This window comes from Onthophagus taurus, chromosome 3 (assembly GCF_036711975.1).
Source record: "Onthophagus taurus isolate NC chromosome 3, IU_Otau_3.0, whole genome shotgun sequence".
Taxonomy (NCBI): domain Eukaryota; kingdom Metazoa; phylum Arthropoda; class Insecta; order Coleoptera; family Scarabaeidae; genus Onthophagus; species Onthophagus taurus.
The window spans coordinates 22,341,656-22,364,060 of NC_091968.1; the positions used below are offsets into that span (position 1 = coordinate 22,341,656).

A 22,405-nucleotide genomic window follows, 5' to 3' on the forward strand; every position below is an offset into this window, starting at 1 on the left:
TTTTAATTCATTATAGCTTAAATTTTATTTTATTTCTATATTTACAAACATAAAGAGATATCTAAATAAATTATCACCTTGAAACTTAAATGCAACTTTTCAAAAATGAAATACACAACAAATTTATATTTAATATACACATCGACTACTTGCTAAAGCAAATTTGATTAAAGGTCAAAATGGTGCGACCCAGCCTCCAAATCGCACTTCTAATTCTTCAGCAACCGATAAACACACTGCATCTCGATGTGGGGATGCAATAACCTAAAAGAATAATTAAATAATAATAACTAAGATGTACACTGTGTTAATTAATTATGATTTAATTACAAAATTTTGAAAATTATCGATGAAAATTGCAACATTTAATTTTATCAAAACTTTAAATATTGTTTTCTCAAAAACTAAAAGAGATTTTTCAAAACGGGTTGGTTCATTGGAAAGAGGACACTTTTATTAACACTTTGGGAAATTTTCATACTCATATTCTAAGAGGTCGATTTTATGCGAATTTTTAAAACTTAATCGGCGAAAATTGCAAAATTCGAAAAAATTGTCTATCATTTCTCAAAAACTAAGTGATTTTTCAAAACGGGTTTTTGCATTAAAAAGAGCATACTTTAATTAATAATTGGTGATATTTCCACAAGGATCCTTCAAGAAATTAATTTTATAGCGAATTTTGAAAATTATTGATGAAAATTGTAACATCGAAAATTTTATCAAAACTTCAAATATTGTTTTCTCAAAAACTAAAAGTTATTTTTCAAAACGGGTTGGTTCATTGGAAAGAGGACACTCTTATTAATACTTTGGGAAATTTTCATACTTATATTCCAAAAAATGGATTTTATACTAATTTTTAAAACTTAATCGGCGAAAATTGCAAAATTCGAAAAAATTGTAGATTATTTCAAAAATGTATTTCTCAAGAACTAAAAGTGATTTTTTGTACTCATAGCATCTAGATACCTATTTCCCGCACAGAGAGGACGTGCGGGAAACGCGTTTTCCCGCACAAATGCTTTTTTGTTACCGCAACTAACAGGAATATTTAATGACCAAATGTGCATGTTTATAAGAAAAGGTTAATAAGAACGTTTTATCCATTCGTGTGCAGATAACACAGTTTTAAAATATTTAAAAAAATCTATAAAAATCAATTTGCAATCAATAAAGTCAATATTGACGTTTGGAATTTCGGTTGATTTTTTCCTGTCAAAAACCCCACATGCAACTCATATCGTCACACAGGGACGTTTTATTCGTTACAACAATTGTACAAAATATTGTACAATACTCATGTGTAAAGGATTGTTCCAGCATTCGCACGCAAATGCAGATGCAAACTAGCGTGCTCATGTGAAAAGCTAGCCTTTCCGCATTTGTATCGTAAATAATTATTTCAAAACGCCTTTTTGCATTAAAAAGAGAATACTTTAATTAATAATTGGTGATATGTCCACAAGTATCCTTCAAGAAATGAATTTTATAGCGAATTTTAAAAATTATCGATGAAAATTAAAATATCGAAAATTTTATCAAAACTTCAAATATTGTTTTCTCAAAAATTAAAAGTTGTTTTTCAAAACGTGTTGGTTTATTGGAAAGAGAACACTCTTATTAACTAAATCGGCGTAAATTGCAAAATTCGAAATCATTGTCGACAGAGACGGCGCTACCGGGGAGTGTATTTAGACCTGTCAGCAGTAGCTAGTCTTCAGAAAGCAGTATTTAGTCTCCACAAAGCAATTTTAGTCTTTAGAATGCAGTATTTAGTCTTCTGCCAACGTTATGTATGTTTTCTCCAAAATATTTTATCTTTCTTTTGCAGTATTTAGACCCGTTAGCAGTATATAGTCTTCAGAAAGCAGTATTTAGTCTCCACAAAGCAATTTTAGTCTTTAGAAAGCAGTATTTAATGTTCCAGATGCTTTATTTAGACCTGTCGGCAGTATCTAGTCTTCAGAAAGCAGTATTTAATCTTTTAGAAGCAGTATCTAGTCTTCTGCCAACGTTATGTATGTTTTCTCCAACAATATCTTATCTTTCTTTTGCAGTACTTAGACCTGTCAGCAGTAGCTAGTCTTCAGAAAGCAGTATTTAGTGCCCACAAAGCAATTTTAGTCTTTAGAAAGCAGTATTTAGTGTTCCAGACGCTGTATTTAGACCTGTCGGCAGTATCTAGTCTTCAAAAAGCAGTATTTAGGCTTCTAGAAGCAGTATCTAGTCTTCTGCCAACGTTATGTATGTTTTCTCCAAAATATGTTATCTTTCTTTTGCAGTATTTAGACCCGTTAGCAGTATATAGTCTTCAGAAAGCAGTATTTAGTCTCCACAGAGCAATTTTAGTCTTTAGAAAGCAGTATTTAGTCTTCTAGAAGCAGTATCTAGTCTTCTGCCAACGTTATGTATGTTTTCTCCAAAATATGTTATCTTTCTTTTGCAGTATTTAGACCCGTTAGCAGTATATAGTCTTCAGAAAGCAGTATTTAGTCTCCACAAAGCAATTTTAGTCTTTAGAAAGCAGTATTTAGTCTTCTAGAAGCAGTATCTAGTCTTCTGCCAACGTTATGTATGTTTTCTCCAAAATATTTTATCTTTCTTTTGCAGTATTTAGACCCGTTAGCAGTATATAGTCTTCAGAAAGCAGTATTTAGTCTCCACAAAGCAATTTTAGTCTTTAGAAAGCAGTATTTAATGTTCCAGATGCTTTATTTAGACCTGTCGGCAGTATCTAGTCTTCAGAAAGCAGTATTTAGTCTTTTAGAAGCAGTATCTAGTTGTGGATATATATATATATATATGTCCACAATATAAATTAATATTTTAATAAGTAATAATACGAACTACATTCACAGGACTGATAGAATCGATTTATTATTTTGAATGATAATAATATTAATAATTTTATATAGTAACATTCTCCTTTGTTTTGTACATGTCGTGTGCACAGCATGCTACAGCCACTTCCCCTCCTATAAAGATTAATAAAAAGAGGAATATGGTGGTTAAAGAAAAAAGAAATCATATTTAAAAATTGAAAGTAACTTTTTTTTGAATTTTTATATTATGATTTCTTTTTTCTTTAACCACCATATTCCTACACTAGTCTTCTGCCAACGTTATGTATGTTTTCTCCAACAATATCTTATCTTTCTTTTGCAGTACTTAGACCTGTCAGCAGTAGCTAGTCTTCAGAAAGCAGTATTTAGTGTCCACAAAGCAATTTTAGTCTTTAGAAAGCAGTATTTAGTGTTCCAGACGCTGTATTTAGACCTGTCGGCAGTATATAGTCTTCAAAAAGCAGTATTTAGTCTTCTAGAAGCAGTATCTAGTCTTCTGCCAACGTTATGTATGTTTTCTCCAAAATATTTTATGTTTCTTTTGCTGTATTTAGGCCTGTTAGCAGTATCTAGTCTTCAAAAAGCAGTATTTAGTCTCCACAAAGCAATTTTAGTCTTTAGAAGGCAGTATTTAGTGTTCCAGACGCTGTATTTAGACCTGTCGGAAGTATCTAGTCTTCAGAAAGCAGTATTTAGTCTTCTAGAAGCAGTATTTAGTCTTCTAGAAGCAGTATCTCGTCTTCTGCCAACGTTATGTATGTTTTCTCCAACAATATCTTATCTTTCTTTTGCAGTACTTAGACCTGCCAGCAGTAGCTAGTCTTCAGAAAGCAGTATTTAGTGTTCCAGACTCTGTATTTAGACCTGTCGGCAGTATCTAGTCTTCAGAAAGCAGTATTTAATTTTCCAGGGCAGTATCTAGTCTTCAGAAAGCAGTATTTAGTTTTTTAGAAGCAGTATCTAGTCTTCTGCCAACGTTATGTATGTTTTCGCATTCCGCCCAAAATGGCTTCCAGCATTCCACCCTGGCGCTTCATTTGCTAGCGTCGGCACTAATTGTCGATTATTTTAAAAATTTATTTCTCAAAATCTAAAAGCGATTTTTCAAAACGGCTTGTTGAATTAAAAAGAGGATACTTTAATTAATAATCCAAAGTGATAACAGCGACAATTCTGTTAGTACGAGAATTTATATGTTAGATACTAATTCCTGTGAATAGTGGAATACTAAGTAATAGGTTTTTAATATTGGGCCAAAGCCGGATATTTGGTAACTATCCGGTATCCGGCCGGATTTTAAAAAATAGCCGGATAGTATCGAGATATACTATATTTACTGGAGTGCGTGTTTTGAACTAGAAAACGAGCCGGACTCCCCCACCCCATAACGGCAGAAAGCTTCAGTTCCGTACGTAACATTTATTATATTTGGTATTTTTCATCATTATTGAATAACATTATATGAATTACTTAGTAAATATTGAATAAATGCATACTGAATTATATCCATTAGTTAGTACTATTTGTATTTCTTGCCGTTATAGGGTGGGGGAATATCCTAAGCACGCACTCCAGTAAATTATATATATCTCGATGCCAGATAGTTACCGGATATTCATTCCACCACTGCAACCAATATCACAGTATTGGTATTGCAATACGCGATTTGCGATATTGGTTGCATAATTGCAATGATGACGTCGGGTACGATAATTAATTAACACACTGTATGAGGAATAAAAGAATTAATTACTTGTACTCCAATTGGTAAACCTTGTTTATTTAAACCTAAAGGAACGTGAGTTGCTGGAAACCCAAGAATATTAAAAATCATTGAATAAACAACTCCGGCACACTTTAATGGTGAATAACCATGTTGGAAAGTTGGCCCAGGCATTGTCGGGAATAAAATTACTCCATATTGCCCCAAAGTGTTCTAAAATTTAAAAAAATGATTAAATCATTCTCAATTTAATTAATTTAGTACCATTAAATTCGTTTTTAGATGATCCAACATATCACGGTAATAATCGTTGTCTTTAACCGTCAAGAAAGAATGCGTATTTGTTAAAAAGTCGTAAGCCAAACTGTTATAATTTAAAGTTGATCTCTTAAATTGTAGCTTAATAAACTCAGAAACGATGTTATACCTTTTCTAAAAAAACAAAACGAATTAAATTAACCTCAACGAATTAAAATGAAAACCTACCGGTGGATTCACTTGGTCTAAAAGCAAATCGGGTTTATTTTTCACCCCGAAAAACAACGATAAACCCATATCGAAACATTTCTCTAAATCGATTATCTTGGAATTGTTAAGTTTCGCTTTACAATGATGTTTCAAATGATCCGCGCATTTTTTTATGGCATCTCGAACATCTTGATTAACGTTATTTACAAAAAATAAATTTCCGGTGTCTTCTGTATGATAAACCGTAACTTTTTTCATATCAACCTAAATAAAATATATAAAATTGCCATCGAATTTTTACAACATTAATTTTATTAGGAAAAATTTAAGAATCATCATGTGGATTAAAAATACACGGAAAGAAAGTGCGGAAAAGTGTAGAATATAATGAAAAATCGTATTAAAGTTTATTACTAGAACTAACACTAGATCTAGAACTAGAATCATTCGGGTTTAGCCGCTCGTCTCTCAAGACAAAAAGTAAAAAATTAAATTTGACATTTATACGTCAAAATTACAAGATTAATTGTAAAATTTCGTTTTCTAAATGTTAATTGAGAGTAGAAATGATTACTTAACCAATTTTACAAATTAATATTAATGTAGAAAAATAAAAAGTCAAAATTAATTTTAGGTAATTAAATAATTTGAACGTCAAGTTGACATTTAAAACATCAAATGACAAGTAAAAAATTAAATTTGACATTTATGCGTCAAAATTACAAGATTAATTGTAAAATTTCGTTTTCTAAATGTTAATTGAGAGTAGAAGTGATTACTTAACCAATTTTACAAATTAATATTAATGTAGAAAAATAAAACGTCAAAATTAATTTTAGGTAATTAAATAATTTGAACGTCAAGTTGACATTTAAAACATCAAATGACAAGTAAAAAATTAAATTTGACATTTATACGTCAAAATTACAAGATTAATTGCAAAATTTCGTTTTCTAAATGTTAATTGGGAATAGAAATGATTACTTAACCAATTTTACACATTAATATTAATTTAGAAAAATAAAACGTCAAAATTAATTTTAGGTAATTAAATCATTTAAACGTCAAGTTGACATTTAAAACATCAAATGACAAGTAAAAAATTAAATTTGACATTTATACGTCAAAATTACAAGATTAATTGTAAAATTTCGTTTTCTAAATATTAATTGAGAATAGAAATGATTAGTTTACCAATTTTACACATTAATATTAATGTAGAAAACTAAAACGTCAAAATTAATTTTAGGTAATTAAATAATTTAAACGTCAAGTTGACATTTAAAACATCAAATGACAAGTAAAAAATTAAATTTGACATTTATACGTCAAAATTACAAGATTAATTGTAAAATTTCGTTTTCTAAATGTTAATTGAGAGTAGAAATGATTACTTAACCAATTTTACAAATTAATATTAATGTAGAAAAATAAAACGTCAAAATTAATTTTAGGTAATTAAATAATTTAAACATCAAGTTGACATTTAAAACATCAAATGACAAGTAAAAAATTAAATTTGACATTTATACGTCAAAATTGCAAGATTAATTGTAAAATTTCGTTTTCTAAATGTTAATTGAGAATAGAAATAATTACTTAACCAATTTTACAAATTAATATTAATGTAGAAAAATAAAACGTCAAAATTAATTTTAGGTAATTAAATAATTTAAACGTCAAGTTGACATTTAAAACATCAAATGACAAGTAAAAAATTAAATTTGACATTTATACGTCAAAATTACAAGATTAATTGTAAAATTTCGTTTTCTAAATATTAATTGAGAATAGAAATGATTAGTTTACCAATTTTACACATTAATATTAATGTAGAAAACTAAAACGTCAAAATTAATTTTAGGTAATTAAATAATTTAAACGTCAAATTGACATTTAAAACGTCAAATGAGAAGTAAAAAATTAAATTTGACATTAATACGTCAAAATTACAAGATTAATTGTAAAATTTCGTTTTCTAAATATTAATTGAGAATAGAAATGATTACTTAACCAATTTTACACATTAATATTAATGGAGAAAAATAAAACGTCAAAATTAATTTTAGGTAATTAAATAATTTGAACGTCAAGTTGACATTTAAAACATCAAATGACAAGTAAAAAATTAAATTTGACATTTATACGTCAAAATTACAAGATTAATTGTAAAATTTCGTTTTCTAAATGTTAATTGAGAATAGAAATGATTACTTAACCAATTTTACACATTAATATTAATTTAGAAAAATAAAATGTCAAAATTAATTTTAGGTAATTAAATAATTTAAACGTCAAGTTGACATTTAAAACGTCAAATGACAAGTAAAAATTAAATTTGACATTAATACGTCAAAATTACAAGATTAATTGTAAAATTTCGTTTTCTAAATGTTAATTGAGAATAGAAATGATTAGTTAACCAATTTTACGCATTAATATTAATGTGGAAAAATAAAACGTCAAAATTAATTTTAGGTAATTAAATAATTTAAACGTCAAGTTGACATTTAAAACATCAAATGACAAGTAAAAAATTAAATTTGACATTAATACGTCAAAATTACAAGATTAATTGTAAAATTTCGTTTTCTAAATATTAATTGAGAATAGAAATGATTACTTAACCAATTTTACACATTAATATTAATGTAGAAAAATAAAACGTCAAAATTAATTTTAGGTAATTAAATAATTTAAACGTCAAGTTGACATTTAAAACGTCAAATGACAAGTAAGAAATTAAATTTGACATTAATACGTCAAAATTACAAGATTAATTGTAAAATTTCGTTTTGTAAATATTAATTGAGAATAGAAATGATTACTTAACCAATTTTACACATTAATATTAATGTAGAGAAATAAAACGTCAAAATTAATTTTAGGTAATTAAATAATTTAAACGTCAAGTTGACATTTAAAACGTCAAATGACAAGTAAAAAATTACATTTGACATTTATACGTCAAAATTACAAGATTAATTGTAAAATTTCGTTTTCTAAATGTTAATTGAGAGTAAAAATGATTACTTAACCAATTTTACAAATTAATATTAATTTAGAAAAATAAAACGTCAAAATTAATTTTAGGTAATTAAATAATTTAAACGTCAAGTTGACATTTAAAACATCAAATGACAAGTAAAAAATTAAATTTGACATTAATACGTCAAAATTACAAGATTAATTGTAAAATTTCGTTTTCTAAATGTTAATTAAGAGTAGAAATGATTACTTAACCAATTTTACAAATTAATATTAATTTAGAAAAATAAAACGTCAAAATTAATTTTAGGTAATTAAATCATTTAAACGTCAAGTTGACATTTAAAACGTCAAATGACAAGTAAAAATTAAATTTGACATTAATACGTCAAAATTACAAGATTAATTGTAAAATTTCGTTTTCTAAATGTTAATTGAGAATAGAAATGATTAGTTAACCAATTTTACACATTAATATTAATGTAGAAAAATAAAACGTCAAAATTAATTTTAGGTAATTAAATAATTTAAACGTCAAGTTGACATTTCAAACATCAAATTACAAGTAACAAATTAAATTTGACATTTATACGTCAAAATTGCAAGATTAATTGTAAAATTTCGTTTTCTAAATGTTAATTGAGAATAGAAATGATTACTTAACCAATTTTACACATTAATATTAATGTGGAAAAATAAAACGTCAAAATTAATTTTAGGTTATTAAATAATTTAAACGTCAAGTTGACATTTAAAACATCAAATGACAAGTAAAAAATTAAATTTGACATTAATACGTCAAAATTACAAGATTAATTGTAAAATTTCGTTTTCAAAATGTTAATTGAGAGTAGAAACGATTACTTAACCAATTTTACACATTAATATTAATTTAGAAAAATAAAACGTCAAAATTAATTTTAGGTAATTAAATAATTTAAACGTCAAGTTGACATTTAAAACGTCAAATGACAATTAAAAAATTAAATTTGACATTAATACGTCAAAATTACAAGATTAATTGTAAAATTTCGTTTTCTAAATGTTAATTGAGAATAGAAATGATTACTTAACCAATTTTACACATTAATATTAATTTAGAAAAATAAAACGTCAAAATTAATTTTAGGTAATTAAATAATTTAAACGTCAAGTTGACATTTAAAACATCAAATGACAAGTAAAAAATTAAATTTGACATTTATACGTCAAAATTACAAGATTAATTGTAAAATTTCGTTTTCTAAATATTAATTGAGAATAGAGATGATTACTTAACCAATTTTACAAATTAATATTAATGTAGAAAAATAAAACGTCAAAATTAATTTTAGGTAATTAAATAATTTAAACGTCAAGTTGACATTTAAAACGTCAAATGACAAGTAAAAAATTAAATTTGACATTAATACGTCAAAATTACAAGATTAATTGTAAAATTTCGTTTTCTAAATGTTAATTGAGAATAGAAATGATTACTTAACCAATTTTACACATTAATATTAATGTAGAAAAATAAAACGTCAAAATTAATTTTAGGTAATTAAATAATTTAAACGTCAAGTTGACATTTAAAACATCAAATTACAAGTAACAAATTAAATTTGACATTTATACGTCAAAATTGCAAGATTAATTGTAAAATTTCGTTTTCTAAATGTTAATTGAGAATAGAAATGATTACTTAACCAATTTTACACATTAATATTAATGTGGAAAAATAAAACGTCAAAATTAATTTTAGGTTATTAAATAATTTAAACGTCAAGTTGACATTTAAAACATCAAATGACAAGTAAAAAATTAAATTTGACATTAATACGTCAAAATTACAAGATTAATTGTAAAATTTCGTTTTCTAAATGTTAATTGAGAGTAGAAGTGATTACTTAACCAATTTTACAAATTAATATTAATGTAGAAAAATAAAACGTCAAAATTAATTTTAGGTAATTAAATAATTTAAACGTCAAGTTGACATTTAAAACATCAAATTACAAGTAACAAATTAAATTTGACATTTATACGTCAAAATTGCAAGATTAATTGTAAAATTTCGTTTTCTAAATGTTAATTGAGAATAGAAATGATTACTTAACCAATTTTACACATTAATATTAATGTAGAAAAATAAAACGTCAAAATTAATTTTAGGTAATTAAATAATTATAAACGTCAAGTTGACATTTAAAACATCAAATGACAAGTAAAAAATTAAATTTGACATTTATACGTCAAAATTGCAAGATTAATTGTAAAATTTCGTTTTCAAAATGTTAATTGAGAATAGAAATGATTACTTAACCAATTTTACACATTAATATTAATTTAGAAAAATAAAATGTCAAAATTAATTTTAGGTAATTAAATAATTTAAACGTCAAGTTGACATTTAAAACGTCAAATGACAAGTAAAAATTAAATTTGACATTAATACGTCAAAATTACAAGATTAATTGTAAAATTTCGTTTTCTAAATATTAATTGAGAATAGAAATGATTACTTAACCAATTTTACACATTAATATTAATGTAAAAAAATAAAACGTCAAAATTAATTTTAGGTAATTAAATAATTATAAACGTCAAGTTGACATTTAAAACATCAAATGACAAGTAAAAAATTAAATTTGACATTTATACGTCAAAATTACAAGATTAATTGTAAAATTTGGTTTTCTAAATATTAATTGAGAGTAAAAATGATTACTTAACCAATTTTACAAATTAATATTAATGTAGAAAAATAAAACGTCAAAATTAATTTTAGGTAATTAAATAATTTAAACGTCAAGTTGACATTTAAAACGTCAAATGACAAGTAAAAAATTAAATTTGACATTTATACGTCAAAATTACAAGATTAATTGTAAAATTTGGTTTTCTAAATATTAATTGAGAGTAAAAATGATTACTTAACCAATTTTACAAATTAATATTAATGTAGAAAAATAAAACGTCAAAATTAATTTTAGGTAATTAAATAATTTAAACGTCAAATTGACATTTAAAACGTCAAATGACAAGTAAAAAATTAGATTTGACATTTATACGTCAAAATTGCAAGATTAATTGTAAAATTTCGTTTTCTAAATGTTAATTGAGAGTAAAAATGATTACTTAACCAATTTTACACATTAATATTAATGTGGAAAAATAAAACGTCAAAATTAATTTTAGGTAATTAAATAATTTAAACGTCAAGTTGACATTTAAAACGTCAAATGACAAGTAAAAAATTAAATTTGACATTTATACGTCAAAATTACAAGATTAATTGCAAAATTTCGTTTTCTAAATATTAATTGAGAGTAGAAGTGATTACTTAACCAATTTTACAAATTAATATTAATGTAGAAAAATAAAACGTCAAAATTAATTTTAGGTAATTAAATAATTTAAACGTCAAGTTGACATTTAAAACATCAAATTACAAGTAACAAATTAAATTTGACATTTATACGTCAAAATTGCAAGATTAATTGTAAAATTTCGTTTTCTAAATGTTAATTGAGAATAGAAATGATTACTTAACCAATTTTACACATTAATATTAATGTAGAAAAATAAAACGTCAAAATTAATTTTAGGTAATTAAATAATTATAAACGTCAAGTTGACATTTAAAACATCAAATGACAAGTAAAAAATTAAATTTGACATTTATACGTCAAAATTGCAAGATTAATTGTAAAATTTCGTTTTCAAAATGTTAATTGAGAATAGAAATGATTACTTAACCAATTTTACACATTAATATTAATTTAGAAAAATAAAATGTCAAAATTAATTTTAGGTAATTAAATAATTTAAACGTCAAGTTGACATTTAAAACGTCAAATGACAAGTAAAAATTAAATTTGACATTAATACGTCAAAATTACAAGATTAATTGTAAAATTTCGTTTTCTAAATATTAATTGAGAATAGAAATGATTACTTAACCAATTTTACACATTAATATTAATGTAAAAAAATAAAACGTCAAAATTAATTTTAGGTAATTAAATAATTATAAACGTCAAGTTGACATTTAAAACATCAAATGACAAGTAAAAAATTAAATTTGACATTTATACGTCAAAATTACAAGATTAATTGTAAAAATTCGTTTTCTAAATATTAATTGAGAATAGAAATGATTACTTAACCAATTTTACACATTAATATTAATGTGGAAAAATAAAACGTCAAAATTAATTTTAGGTAATTAAATAATTTAAACGTCAAGTTGACATTTAAAACGTCAAATGACAAGTAAAAAATTAAATTTGACATTAATACGTCAAAATTACAAGATTAATTGTAAAATTTCGTTTTCTAAATGTTAATTGAGAATAGAAATGATTACTTAACCAATTTTACAAATTAATATTAATGTAGAAAAATAAAACGTCAAAATTAATTTTAGGTAATTAAATAATTTAAACGTCAAGTTGACATTTAAAACGTCAAATGACAAGTAAAAAATTAAATTTGACATTTATACGTCAAAATTACAAGATTAATTGTAAAATTTCATTTTCTAAATGTTAATTGGGAATAGAAATGATTACTTAACCAATTTTACACATTAATATTAATTTAGAAAAATAAAACGTCAAAATTAATTTTAGGTAATTAAATAATTTAAACGTCAGTGTTGACATTTAAAACATCAAATGACAAGTAAAAAATTAAATTTGACATTAATACGTCAAAATTACAAGATTAATTGTAAAATTTCGTTTTCTAAATATTAATTGAGAATAGAAATGATTACTTAACCAATTTTACACATTAATATTAATGTAGAACAATGAAACGTCAAAATTAATTTTAGGTAATTAAATAATTATAAACGTCAAGTTGACATTTAAAACGTCAAATGACAAGTAAAAAATTACATTTGACATTTATACGTCAAAATTACAAGATTAATTGTAAAATTTCGTTTTCTAAATGTTAATTGAGAGTAAAAATGATTACTTAACCAATTTTACACATTAATATTAATGTAGAAAAATAAAACGTAAAAATTAATTTTAGGTAATTAAATAATTTAAACGTCAAGTTGACATTTAAAACGTCAAATGACAAGTAAGAAATTAAATTTGACATTAATACGTCAAAATTACAAGATTAATTGTAAAATTTCGTTTTCTAAATATTAATTGAGAATAGAAGTGATTACTTAACCAATTTTACACATTAATATTAATGTAGAAAACTAAAACGTCAAAATTAATTTTAGGTAATTAAATAATTTAAACGTCAAGTTGACATTTAAAACGTCAAATGACAAGTAAAAAATTAAATTTGACATTTATACGTCAAAATTACAAGATTAATTGTAAAATTTCGTTCTCTAAATGTTAATTGGGAATAGAAATGACTTCCATGTACTATGACAGCAATTTTCTGTAATTTTTCCTCATATTCTACTAATGTTTCGTTAGGTGTCAAATAACATGCAATCCATAAACCTATGTTAGTCTTTATCGCTACAAACTTAGGCCCTATTTCCCATTTATAGACTTTTATTTCACTATTAATTAATTTTGTTGCCACATCACAATCTTTGTCCATGAACCATCTAGTCCCTTCAACTTCTTCTTGAATACATTTATCCATTAAGTTCATTGCTTCAACCCTTCTATTAACATTTACTTGTAAAACATTCATTGTGCTATTACTTGTGTTGGATTCAAATCATTTTCCATAGCTCTCCTTTCATCCGCATCTGCTATCTGTTCACCTTCCCTAGTTTATTTAATATTGTCTTAATTTCATTACATCTCCCAGTCCCAGCTTTATGTCCTTCTTGTTTACAAATTAGACAGAATTGTTGATTTCTGCATTTATCTGGCTCATGTCCCTTTTTGCCACATTTATAACATAACTCTCTTTTATCTGGTGCAGTACAATTTTTAATTAAATGACAATATCCCCAGCATTTATAGCATTCCTGCATATCTATTCGTTTTTCTAATTCACAAATTGTAAAACCAATTCTTAATTTTTTATTTTCAAGTAAGATCTCAGCACATTTTTTGTCCAGTTTAATTGTTAATGCTATTTTTAGATAATGTTCACCAGCTCCCAAATTTCTTCAGTACTTCTGCTTCTAATTCTTCAGTATACACCACAACCTTTGTATCAGATGCATGAAAAACACACTCCATCATTTTGGCTAATTTTTCTGTATCCATATTTTTAATTTTATGCATAACAATAAATTTGTCATCTTTTGTTTCAATGTTTTAATACTTTCAAAACGATCTTTTTCCATGTCATTAATAATTTTTGTACTTTTTTTTATCCATAATCCTTTTTTATTTCATCCAACTCCGGAAATCTCATTTTAAATTTTTTTTGTATTCCTTTTTCCATTGATCTATTAGTTGCATCTACAGCCACTATCATTACTGCTCCATTTTTCACATTTAATGGGTTCCCTTTTCTAATTTCTATATTTTTGTATGATTCTTTAGCCCATTTTAATTTCTCAATAATTTTCCATTCTTCAAAATTTACAATCCCCTCTTCCAAATAAAATAATCCTTCTGACCTGATCTGAGTTCCAAACTCTTTCGTTAGTTTGTGCCCCTTTCCCTATGATTTACCAGCCAATTTTTAATAATTTTACTATTTAAAATTCCTGCTTGTTTTTTAAATTCAAGCGATATTTCTTTAATTTCCCTTTTTGCATTTTGCTCAATCATTTTTTCCAAATCTTTTTGCAATTTAATAATAGGCGAAATTGTTTCCAATAAAATAAAATCTTCTGAACTGTCTTCTGTAACATAATTGTCTAATTTTTTAATAGACATATCCGTCATAGATATGTCTATGTCGCATCTGGGTACTAAAGAATCGAGTGTTGATTTTAAAATCTGTAATGGAAGGGACACAGAAAGATATCACTCAACAGAAGAATAGTTTCAGTAAATGGTTTTCAGCCAGTAGCATTGTATTCTCCAAGCACTTACTATCCGTGCAAAAAGTCAAGGCCCCTCACTTTAGAGATCGATATCTTCGTAACCGCTCGATGGAAAAAATTGCTGTAAAGTTTATTGTAATCAGTGAACATTTCTGCGTATCACATGTTAATTTGGAAAGTTTCGGGAACGCGGTTTTACTTTTATCACGAGTTAAGTGAAAAAAGTACCCGATTTTTGAGAGTGCCAGCAACTTTGTCTACTTTGCGATTTTTTCTCTTCAAAACTATTTGACGAAAAAATTTCAAATTTGAACTGGTGGTAAACCGATGTGTTCTTAATGTGGGGCATATTTTATTTTTTCGATAATCCGTATAGTTTCGCGGAAAATCGCGGTTTAGTAGGATGCGGTTATTTCGAAAACGACCTGGCGAATTTCAACGCGGTTTTTACCAAAATATGTCAAATAACGCGGATTTTCGGATTCCGTTATCAGTTTTTCAAAAATAAGGCTCCCTAATTTTTTAAGAGCGATTTAATGGAATTACAAATTAAAGAGAAACAGAAATCAGCTATGCGGGGAGAGGAAGGTTCCGTCCAATCGGAACAGATGGTGCGTCCCAGACAGTACGTCGCGCCTTTATCTTACCTCCATAAAGAAATAAGGCGCGACGTCCTGTCTGGGACGCACCATCTGTTCCGATTGGCCGGAACTCTCGTCACCCCGCAGAGCTTATTTCTGTTTCTTTTTAATTTGTAATTCCATTAAATCGCTCTTAAAAAAATAGAGAGCCTTAATTTTGAAAAACTGATAACGGAATCCGACAACCAAAATTATTTGACATATTTTGGTCAAATCCGCGAAGAAATCCACTCAACCGTTTTCGACATAACGGCGTCTTACGAAACCGCGATTTTCCGCGAAACTGTATGAAATATCGAAAAAATAAAACATGCCACTCATTGAGAACACATCAGACTACCACCTGTTCAAAATTAAAATTTTTTCGTACGATAGTTTTCGAGAAAAAAAATCGCAAAGTTGATAAAGTTGCCAATTCCGTAAAAAATCGGGTACATTTTTCATTTAACTCGCGGTAACAAAAAAACCGTGGATCCGAAAATTTTCAGATTAACATAAGTTACGGAGAAATGTTCAGTGATTACAACAAACTTTGTTGCAATTTTTTTTATGGAGCGGTTGCGAAGATATCGATCTCTAAAGTGAGGGGCCTTGACTTTTTGCACGGATAGTAGTAGTGTTTTGGCAGCAGTATATAGTCTTCTGAAAGCATTAAAATTGTCTTTGCCAACAATATCTAGCTTTCTCCAAGCAATTAGTAGTCTTTCCAAGAATATTCAGCGTTCTGAAAGTAGTTAATAATCTTTTGGAAATAGTATCTTGTCTTTCCAAGCAGATAATTGATTCTTCCAGCAGTATTTACTCTTCTCCAAGCAGCTCGTAATCTTTACTAGTAGTATATAACGCTCTGAAAGCAGTAGGTAGTCTTATGAAAGCAGTATCCTCATCTTTCCAATCAGTTTGTAGTTGTTTGGAGAGCCTTTTTTGGAGAGCATATCTCTTCTTTCCAAGTAGTTATTAGTCTTTTATAGCAGTGTATAACATTCTGAAAGCTGTAGATAGCGTTTTGGAAAGCATATCTCTTTTCCAAACACTTATTAAAGTCTTTGAAAGCAATAAGTAGTCTTGGAAGCAGTATTCCGCCTGTCCAAGTAGCTCAAAACCTTTAACAGTAGTGTTTAGTGTTCTGGAAGCAATAGATATTATTTTGAAAACAGTATCTAGTCCTTTCCAAGTAAGTTGTTGTTTTATCTGCAGCATCTAACATTTTAGAAGCAGTAGGTAACTTTTTGAAATAGTATTTCCTCTATCCAAGCAGTTTTTAGTCTTTTACTAGCAGTATTTAATCTTCTGATAGCAATAATTAGTCTTTTAGCATTCAGGAACCAATAAATTAAGAGGGGGGTAGGGCATCAGGTATAGATTTTAAGTTATCTTTAGTTTATGGATGGCATTTATAGACATTTTAGTCGTAGTTTTACACTTTTCCGCACTTTTTTGGTCGATTTTTAAGCAACATGATGATTTTTGAATTATACCTTTTATTACCTTTTCGTTTAAATTAATGGGATGATTCGTCATCACGTTTAAAACCAACCTTAAATCTTCCGAATATCTGCACATCGGTCCCAAAACTAAATATTCATAAAAATCTTCGTCGTGAATAATCGGATAATGATCTCGGTTAGGAACTAAATCTAAAATAAACAGATTTTTAGTGTATTTGAAATTATTTTTGATGAAAAATCGATTACTTGCTGTCGGTTTATGTCCAAAGATACCGTTAAATAACGATGGCACTCTTATTGAGCCGGCTAAATCTGATCCTATTCCGATAACTGAACAAGCAGAACCTAATAAAGCACCCTGAAATAAATAAATAAATTATTATAACTCTATTAAATAAGTAAGGTTATGTATTTTTATAATCTGTCAAAATTGCGTCTCAACATCTTCGTATTATAATAGTTATTTACGAGGTAAATCTTCAATGTTTTATTAATTTTTTGTGGGGAGAACATTATTTATTTACCCTTGAAATACCCTTTTTGTTGATAATAATAGTAATGATTTAAATTTCAAATTAAATCAAAACAAAATTATTGCCAACATGAACCGCTAAAATAACTATGGCTGTATTACTGAGTTTTTATCAATTTAGTTTAAATTTAATTATATTTGGTGCTTTCGTTCTAATTACTTCACAATATCACTTTTTCTTATCGTTTTATAATGATGTATAAACTAAAAAAAAAACCCTATAACGATTTGCACCAAGGTTTATAGAACATAAGGTTACCTCATTCCCTATGCCTCTGTAGTATCGATTATTACCCCGCAAATTGACGTCACTGGTTCGATACAGTCAGAATAAAAGATAGATACGTGCCAACGTGCCTATACTGTGGTACAGTCTATATAAAATATTTAAACCTCGCATCGTGTTGTCCTTGTTTATAGATATATCTATAAACAAGGGCGTTGTGTTGTTCATAGAACCAGCTACGTCACTGACCCACCTTGCCTCTCAGAGGAGGAGAATCGGTATTGGGTAACCTTATGTTCTATAGACCTTGGATTTGCACCAAATAAAAAGTAAGGTTATGTTCATTTTAATTGAACTGTCAATCAGAAAAACGTTATAAAAGTATTAAATCATATTAATAGTGTAATTAATGTAATTCAAATCAATGGTAATATTTCTACTTAAAAAACAAGTTCTTTTCAACAAATTTTTCTTAATTACAGATGTACAAGAAGTTTTGAGGAGAACTTTGCAAATGAAGATTATACGAGAGGGTTATTGGATGATTTAACTTCGTCTTGATGATTTGGGGAATGGAAAAAAAGGTACTTTCTTAAAAAATTACAGTAATATCCTTTTTTGATTAATATTATTGCTAAAAAACTTTACTTAAAAAAAATTCGCAAAAATTCTACTTTTTTGTATTGATGTATAATTGGTTGTCTACCATCCAACCTATATACAACAATTTTGTGGTTAATACAATATAATCAAAAGTTTCTTACATAAACTATGTTATTACATTGCAAATTCCGTATACATCTTCTGTATAAGACCTCTTCTTTTCAGTAGATATTTTATATGAGATCATAAAAGAGATAAAAAAAAGTATCAGTCACCTTAGAGATGTAGATATAATAGAATTAAAAGTTTTCCTGGGGCTTTTAATTTATACTGGTGACTTTAATTCAGATCATAAAAATGTAGATTCACTTTTTGCTACTAATGGAATCGGTCGTGACATATTTATTGAATCGTTTTACAGTTCTTTTAAGATTAATACATCATGAAGGAACACCATGAAGTTGTCCTTTTGTCTATTATATGATAACTAACTTCAGGTTTAAAAATATCTACCTCAATTTTGACATATTAGTAATCTTCATTAAAAATCCTTTAAAATGAGTACAAACACGACATATTTATCTTCAATATTAATGAAGTTATGGTCAACTTCCGATTAAGAATGTCAACCTCAATTTTGATATATTTGTAATCTTTATTAAAAATCTTTTAAAATGAGTACAAACACGACAGGTTTATCTTCAATATTAATGAAGTTATGGTCAACTTCCGGTTAAGAATGTCAATGTCATTTTGACATATTCTTAATTTTTATAAAATGTCTTAATATTTGTCATAAAAACAAAAATGTTATAAAAAAAATAGAAAATTAAGGTTGGTATTAATATTTAAAAATTAAATTGGTAACTTGATTGTTGCTAACTTCGGGTTGAATGTTTTTTATTCTAACTTTTTTGTTTTTTGAGATAAATGCATCATGTTTGGACTCATTTTAAAGGTTTTTTTATGAAAATTACGAATATTATATTCTTTTTAATTTAATAATTGAGAAATTAAATATTCCATAACCTTACTTATCTACGTTGACATTACGTTTCCATAGAAACGATATGTTTTTACGTTTTAACGAACTTTTTGGTTTTTTGAGATAAATACGTCATGTTTGGACTCATTTTATAGGTTTTTTAATGAAGAATACATAATGAAAGAATACCATGAAGTTGTCCATTTGTCTATTATATGATAACTAACTTCAGGTTTAATTTGTTAACCTCAATTTTAATATATTTGTAATCTTCATCAAAAATCCTTTAAAATGAGTACAAACACGACATATTTATCTTCAATATTAATGAAGTTAAAAATGTCAACGTTAATTATGACATATTTGTAATCGTCGTGAAAAGTCCTTTAAAATGAGTCCAAACATGATACGTTTAATTCCAATATTACGCGAGATATAAGCAACTTCCGGTTTGAAATGTCAATGTCATTTTGACATATTCTTAATTTTTATAAAATGTCTTAATATATGTCATAAAAACAAAAATGTAATAAAAAAAATAACAAATTAAGGTTGGTATTAATATTTAAAAATTAAATTGGTTCTTCATTGTTGCTAACTTCGGGTTGAATGTTTATTATTCTAACTTTTTTGTTTTTTGTGATAAATGCATCATGTTTGGACTCATTTTAAAGGTTTTTTAATGAAGATGACAAATATGTCAGAATTGACGTTGACGTTTCAAACCGGAAGTGATTGTATCTCCATTAATATTAAAGTTAAATATGTCGAGTTTGGACTTATTTTAAAGGATTTTTTATGAAGTTGACAAATATGTCAAAATTAAAAGTTGAAAATTTGAACTTTTTGATTTTTTGAGATAAATGAATCATGTTTGGACTCATTTTAAAGGTTTTTTAATAAAGAATATATCATGAAAGAACACCATTATATGATAACTAACTTCAGGTTTAAAAATGTCAACCTCAATTTTTACATATTTGTAATCTTCATTAAAAATCCTTTAAAATGAGTACAAACACGACATTTTTATCTTCAATATTAATGAAGTTATGGTCAACTTCCGGTTAAGAATGTCAATGTCATTTTGACATATTCTTAATTTTTATAAAATGTCTTAAAATTTGTCATAAAAACAAAAATGTAATAAAAAAAAATAAAAAGTAAGGTTGGTATTAATATTTAAAAATTAAGTTGGTATCTTCTTGTTGCTAACTTCGGGTTTAATGTTTTTTATTCTAACTTTTTTGTTTTTTGAGATAAATGCATCATGTTTGGACTCATTTTAAAGGTTTTTTAATGAAGATTACAAATATGTCAAAATTGACGTTGACGTTTCAAACCGGAAGTGATTGTATCTTCATTAATATTAAAGTTAAATATGTCGAGTTTGGGCTCATTTTAAAGGATTTTTTGTGAACTTGACAAATATGTCAAAATTAAAAGTTGAAAGTTCGAACTTTTCTGTTTTTTGAGATAAATGCGTATATGCGATATGTTTTGACGTTTTAAATGAAATTCTTTAATTTTTAATAAAAAAAAAACGACTTACTTCACCGCCTGAAGATCCTCCACAAGTGTAATTAGTATTATACGGATTATTACACCTTCCCGTAACGAAATTATCGGATTCTATTCCAAAACAAATTTCGGGGGTATTCGATACAAGTAGAGGAATCGCTCCGGAAGATTTAATCCTTTTCACAACTTCCCCATCTTCATCGGCTATCATTCCTTTTCTTACGTTTGTTCCAACGCAAAAACTCATTCCTTAAAATTGTTAAAAATAGAAATTTAAAATTAATTTCCTGTTTTTGTCTCGATAAGTTCAGAGGTTATTCGATGTTGTGGTTCAAGAGGTCAAGTTCGATTAAAATACAATTGACGTAGAATAATTTTGTTGGATAATAAGTAATTTTTTACCTTTTACTTTGCATGATTCTTTGATGGTAATGGGGACCCCTAATAATGGATATCCTCTTTCGATTTCGTCAATAGATAAAGATGTTTGTCTTAGCCATTCATCAACGGTACAAGCTTCATGAATTGCTTCAACGAATCGATCTTGAACGACCGCATTTAATATCGGATTAACTTTATTAATTCTATTTATGTATCGGCGGACAACTTCTTCACTATTAATCTATTTATAATTTATATTAATTATTTTATTTCTTCTTCTATAGTAAATTTAATTGTTTTTACCTCTTTCTTACGAATCATTTTTGCTAAATTTTTGGCGCTAATCTCAAAAATTTTATGTTCAACCGGAGGGATTTTCTTGCTTCTTTTCCATGATAACACCCAAAAAATTGGGGCTACGATTTTGTCTAAAACCATAAAGAAAATAGCCCCAATTTTCACTGAGTATAACCATAGTTGTTGTTTCCTATAAAATAAATCGAGTTCGGTGATTAACTTCATTATGATGATGAGCGATTGACGGTTTATTTGGAACTGTTTTAAAACCGGAACGTTTTCGAGCTAATACTATCTATGAACAATATTTTTAATATTTTTTTTGTCAAGGTTAACTACTCGTTAAAGCAATAGTGTTCACCAAAAATTATCTAACATTTTTAAACACACTTATAAAGAAAAACATACAATAATATTTTGCCGATATTTATTTATCACAGTAAATTACAATTTGATAATTATTAATGTAAACGCAGCGTTTAAAATGTTTTTAAGTGTTTTTTTTATAACTCATTTTTTGCTTTTATTTTTAATTTTATTTTATCCATTAAATTTAATCTTAATATAAACGAGAATTTTACTTACATCTGTCTAGATTGGAACGAAATAAAACTGACGACAAAGTTTTCACTTTCCATTTAAAGAACGGGCCCGATTTCACATTGAATTTTAAAAAGAAGAGTTTACCGATGAAAATGCGTTGCGTTCTGAACAAAATACGGATTATAACTTTGCGTGGGTTCGGAAACAATGAGATTATTATTGTTTAATCAAATCGCGATGATGGTTTTGTCTCGCTCTACTTAGATAAATGAGATTTTCTT

General features: G+C 26.7%; 2 protein-coding genes across 2 annotated transcripts in view; one reads left to right on the forward strand and one right to left on the reverse strand.

The window, feature by feature from the left end:
- LOC111420262 (fatty-acid amide hydrolase 2-like) lies at window positions 1-22,340 on the reverse strand. The gene is made up of 10 exons (XM_023053216.2): window positions 22,167-22,340; window positions 21,588-21,771; window positions 21,306-21,525; window positions 20,935-21,152; window positions 17,283-17,394; window positions 17,077-17,225; window positions 5,056-5,301; window positions 4,834-5,001; window positions 4,600-4,782; window positions 1-264 (listed from the first exon to the last, which is right to left on the reverse strand). The coding sequence occupies exons 1-10, from the start codon at window positions 22,217-22,219 to the stop codon at window positions 175-177; spliced, it is 1,623 nt and encodes a 540-aa protein (XP_022908984.1). The 5' UTR covers window positions 22,220-22,340; the 3' UTR covers window positions 1-174.
- Window positions 18,117-22,405, forward strand: part of LOC111420266 (transmembrane protein fates-shifted) — a 62,896-nt gene continuing 58,607 nt past the window's right edge. The window contains exons 1-2 of the transcript XR_011640105.1: window positions 18,117-18,221; window positions 18,277-18,378. The gene's annotated coding sequence lies outside the window, so the exon portion shown is untranslated. The remainder of the gene's footprint in view (window positions 18,222-18,276; window positions 18,379-22,405) is intronic.

Coding starts and splice junctions, on each gene's coding strand:
- LOC111420262 (XM_023053216.2), bottom strand. CDS start 22,219: ATGGAAAGTGAAAACTTTGTCGTCAGTTTTATTTCGTTCCAATCTAGA. Junction 21,153..21,305: donor AGAATCATGCAAAGTAAAAG/GTAAAAAATTAC, acceptor AACAATTTTAAG/GAATGAGTTTTTGCGTTGGA. Junction 17,395..20,934: donor GAGGATCTTCAGGCGGTGAA/GTAAGTCGTTTT, acceptor TATTTATTTCAG/GGTGCTTTATTAGGTTCTGC.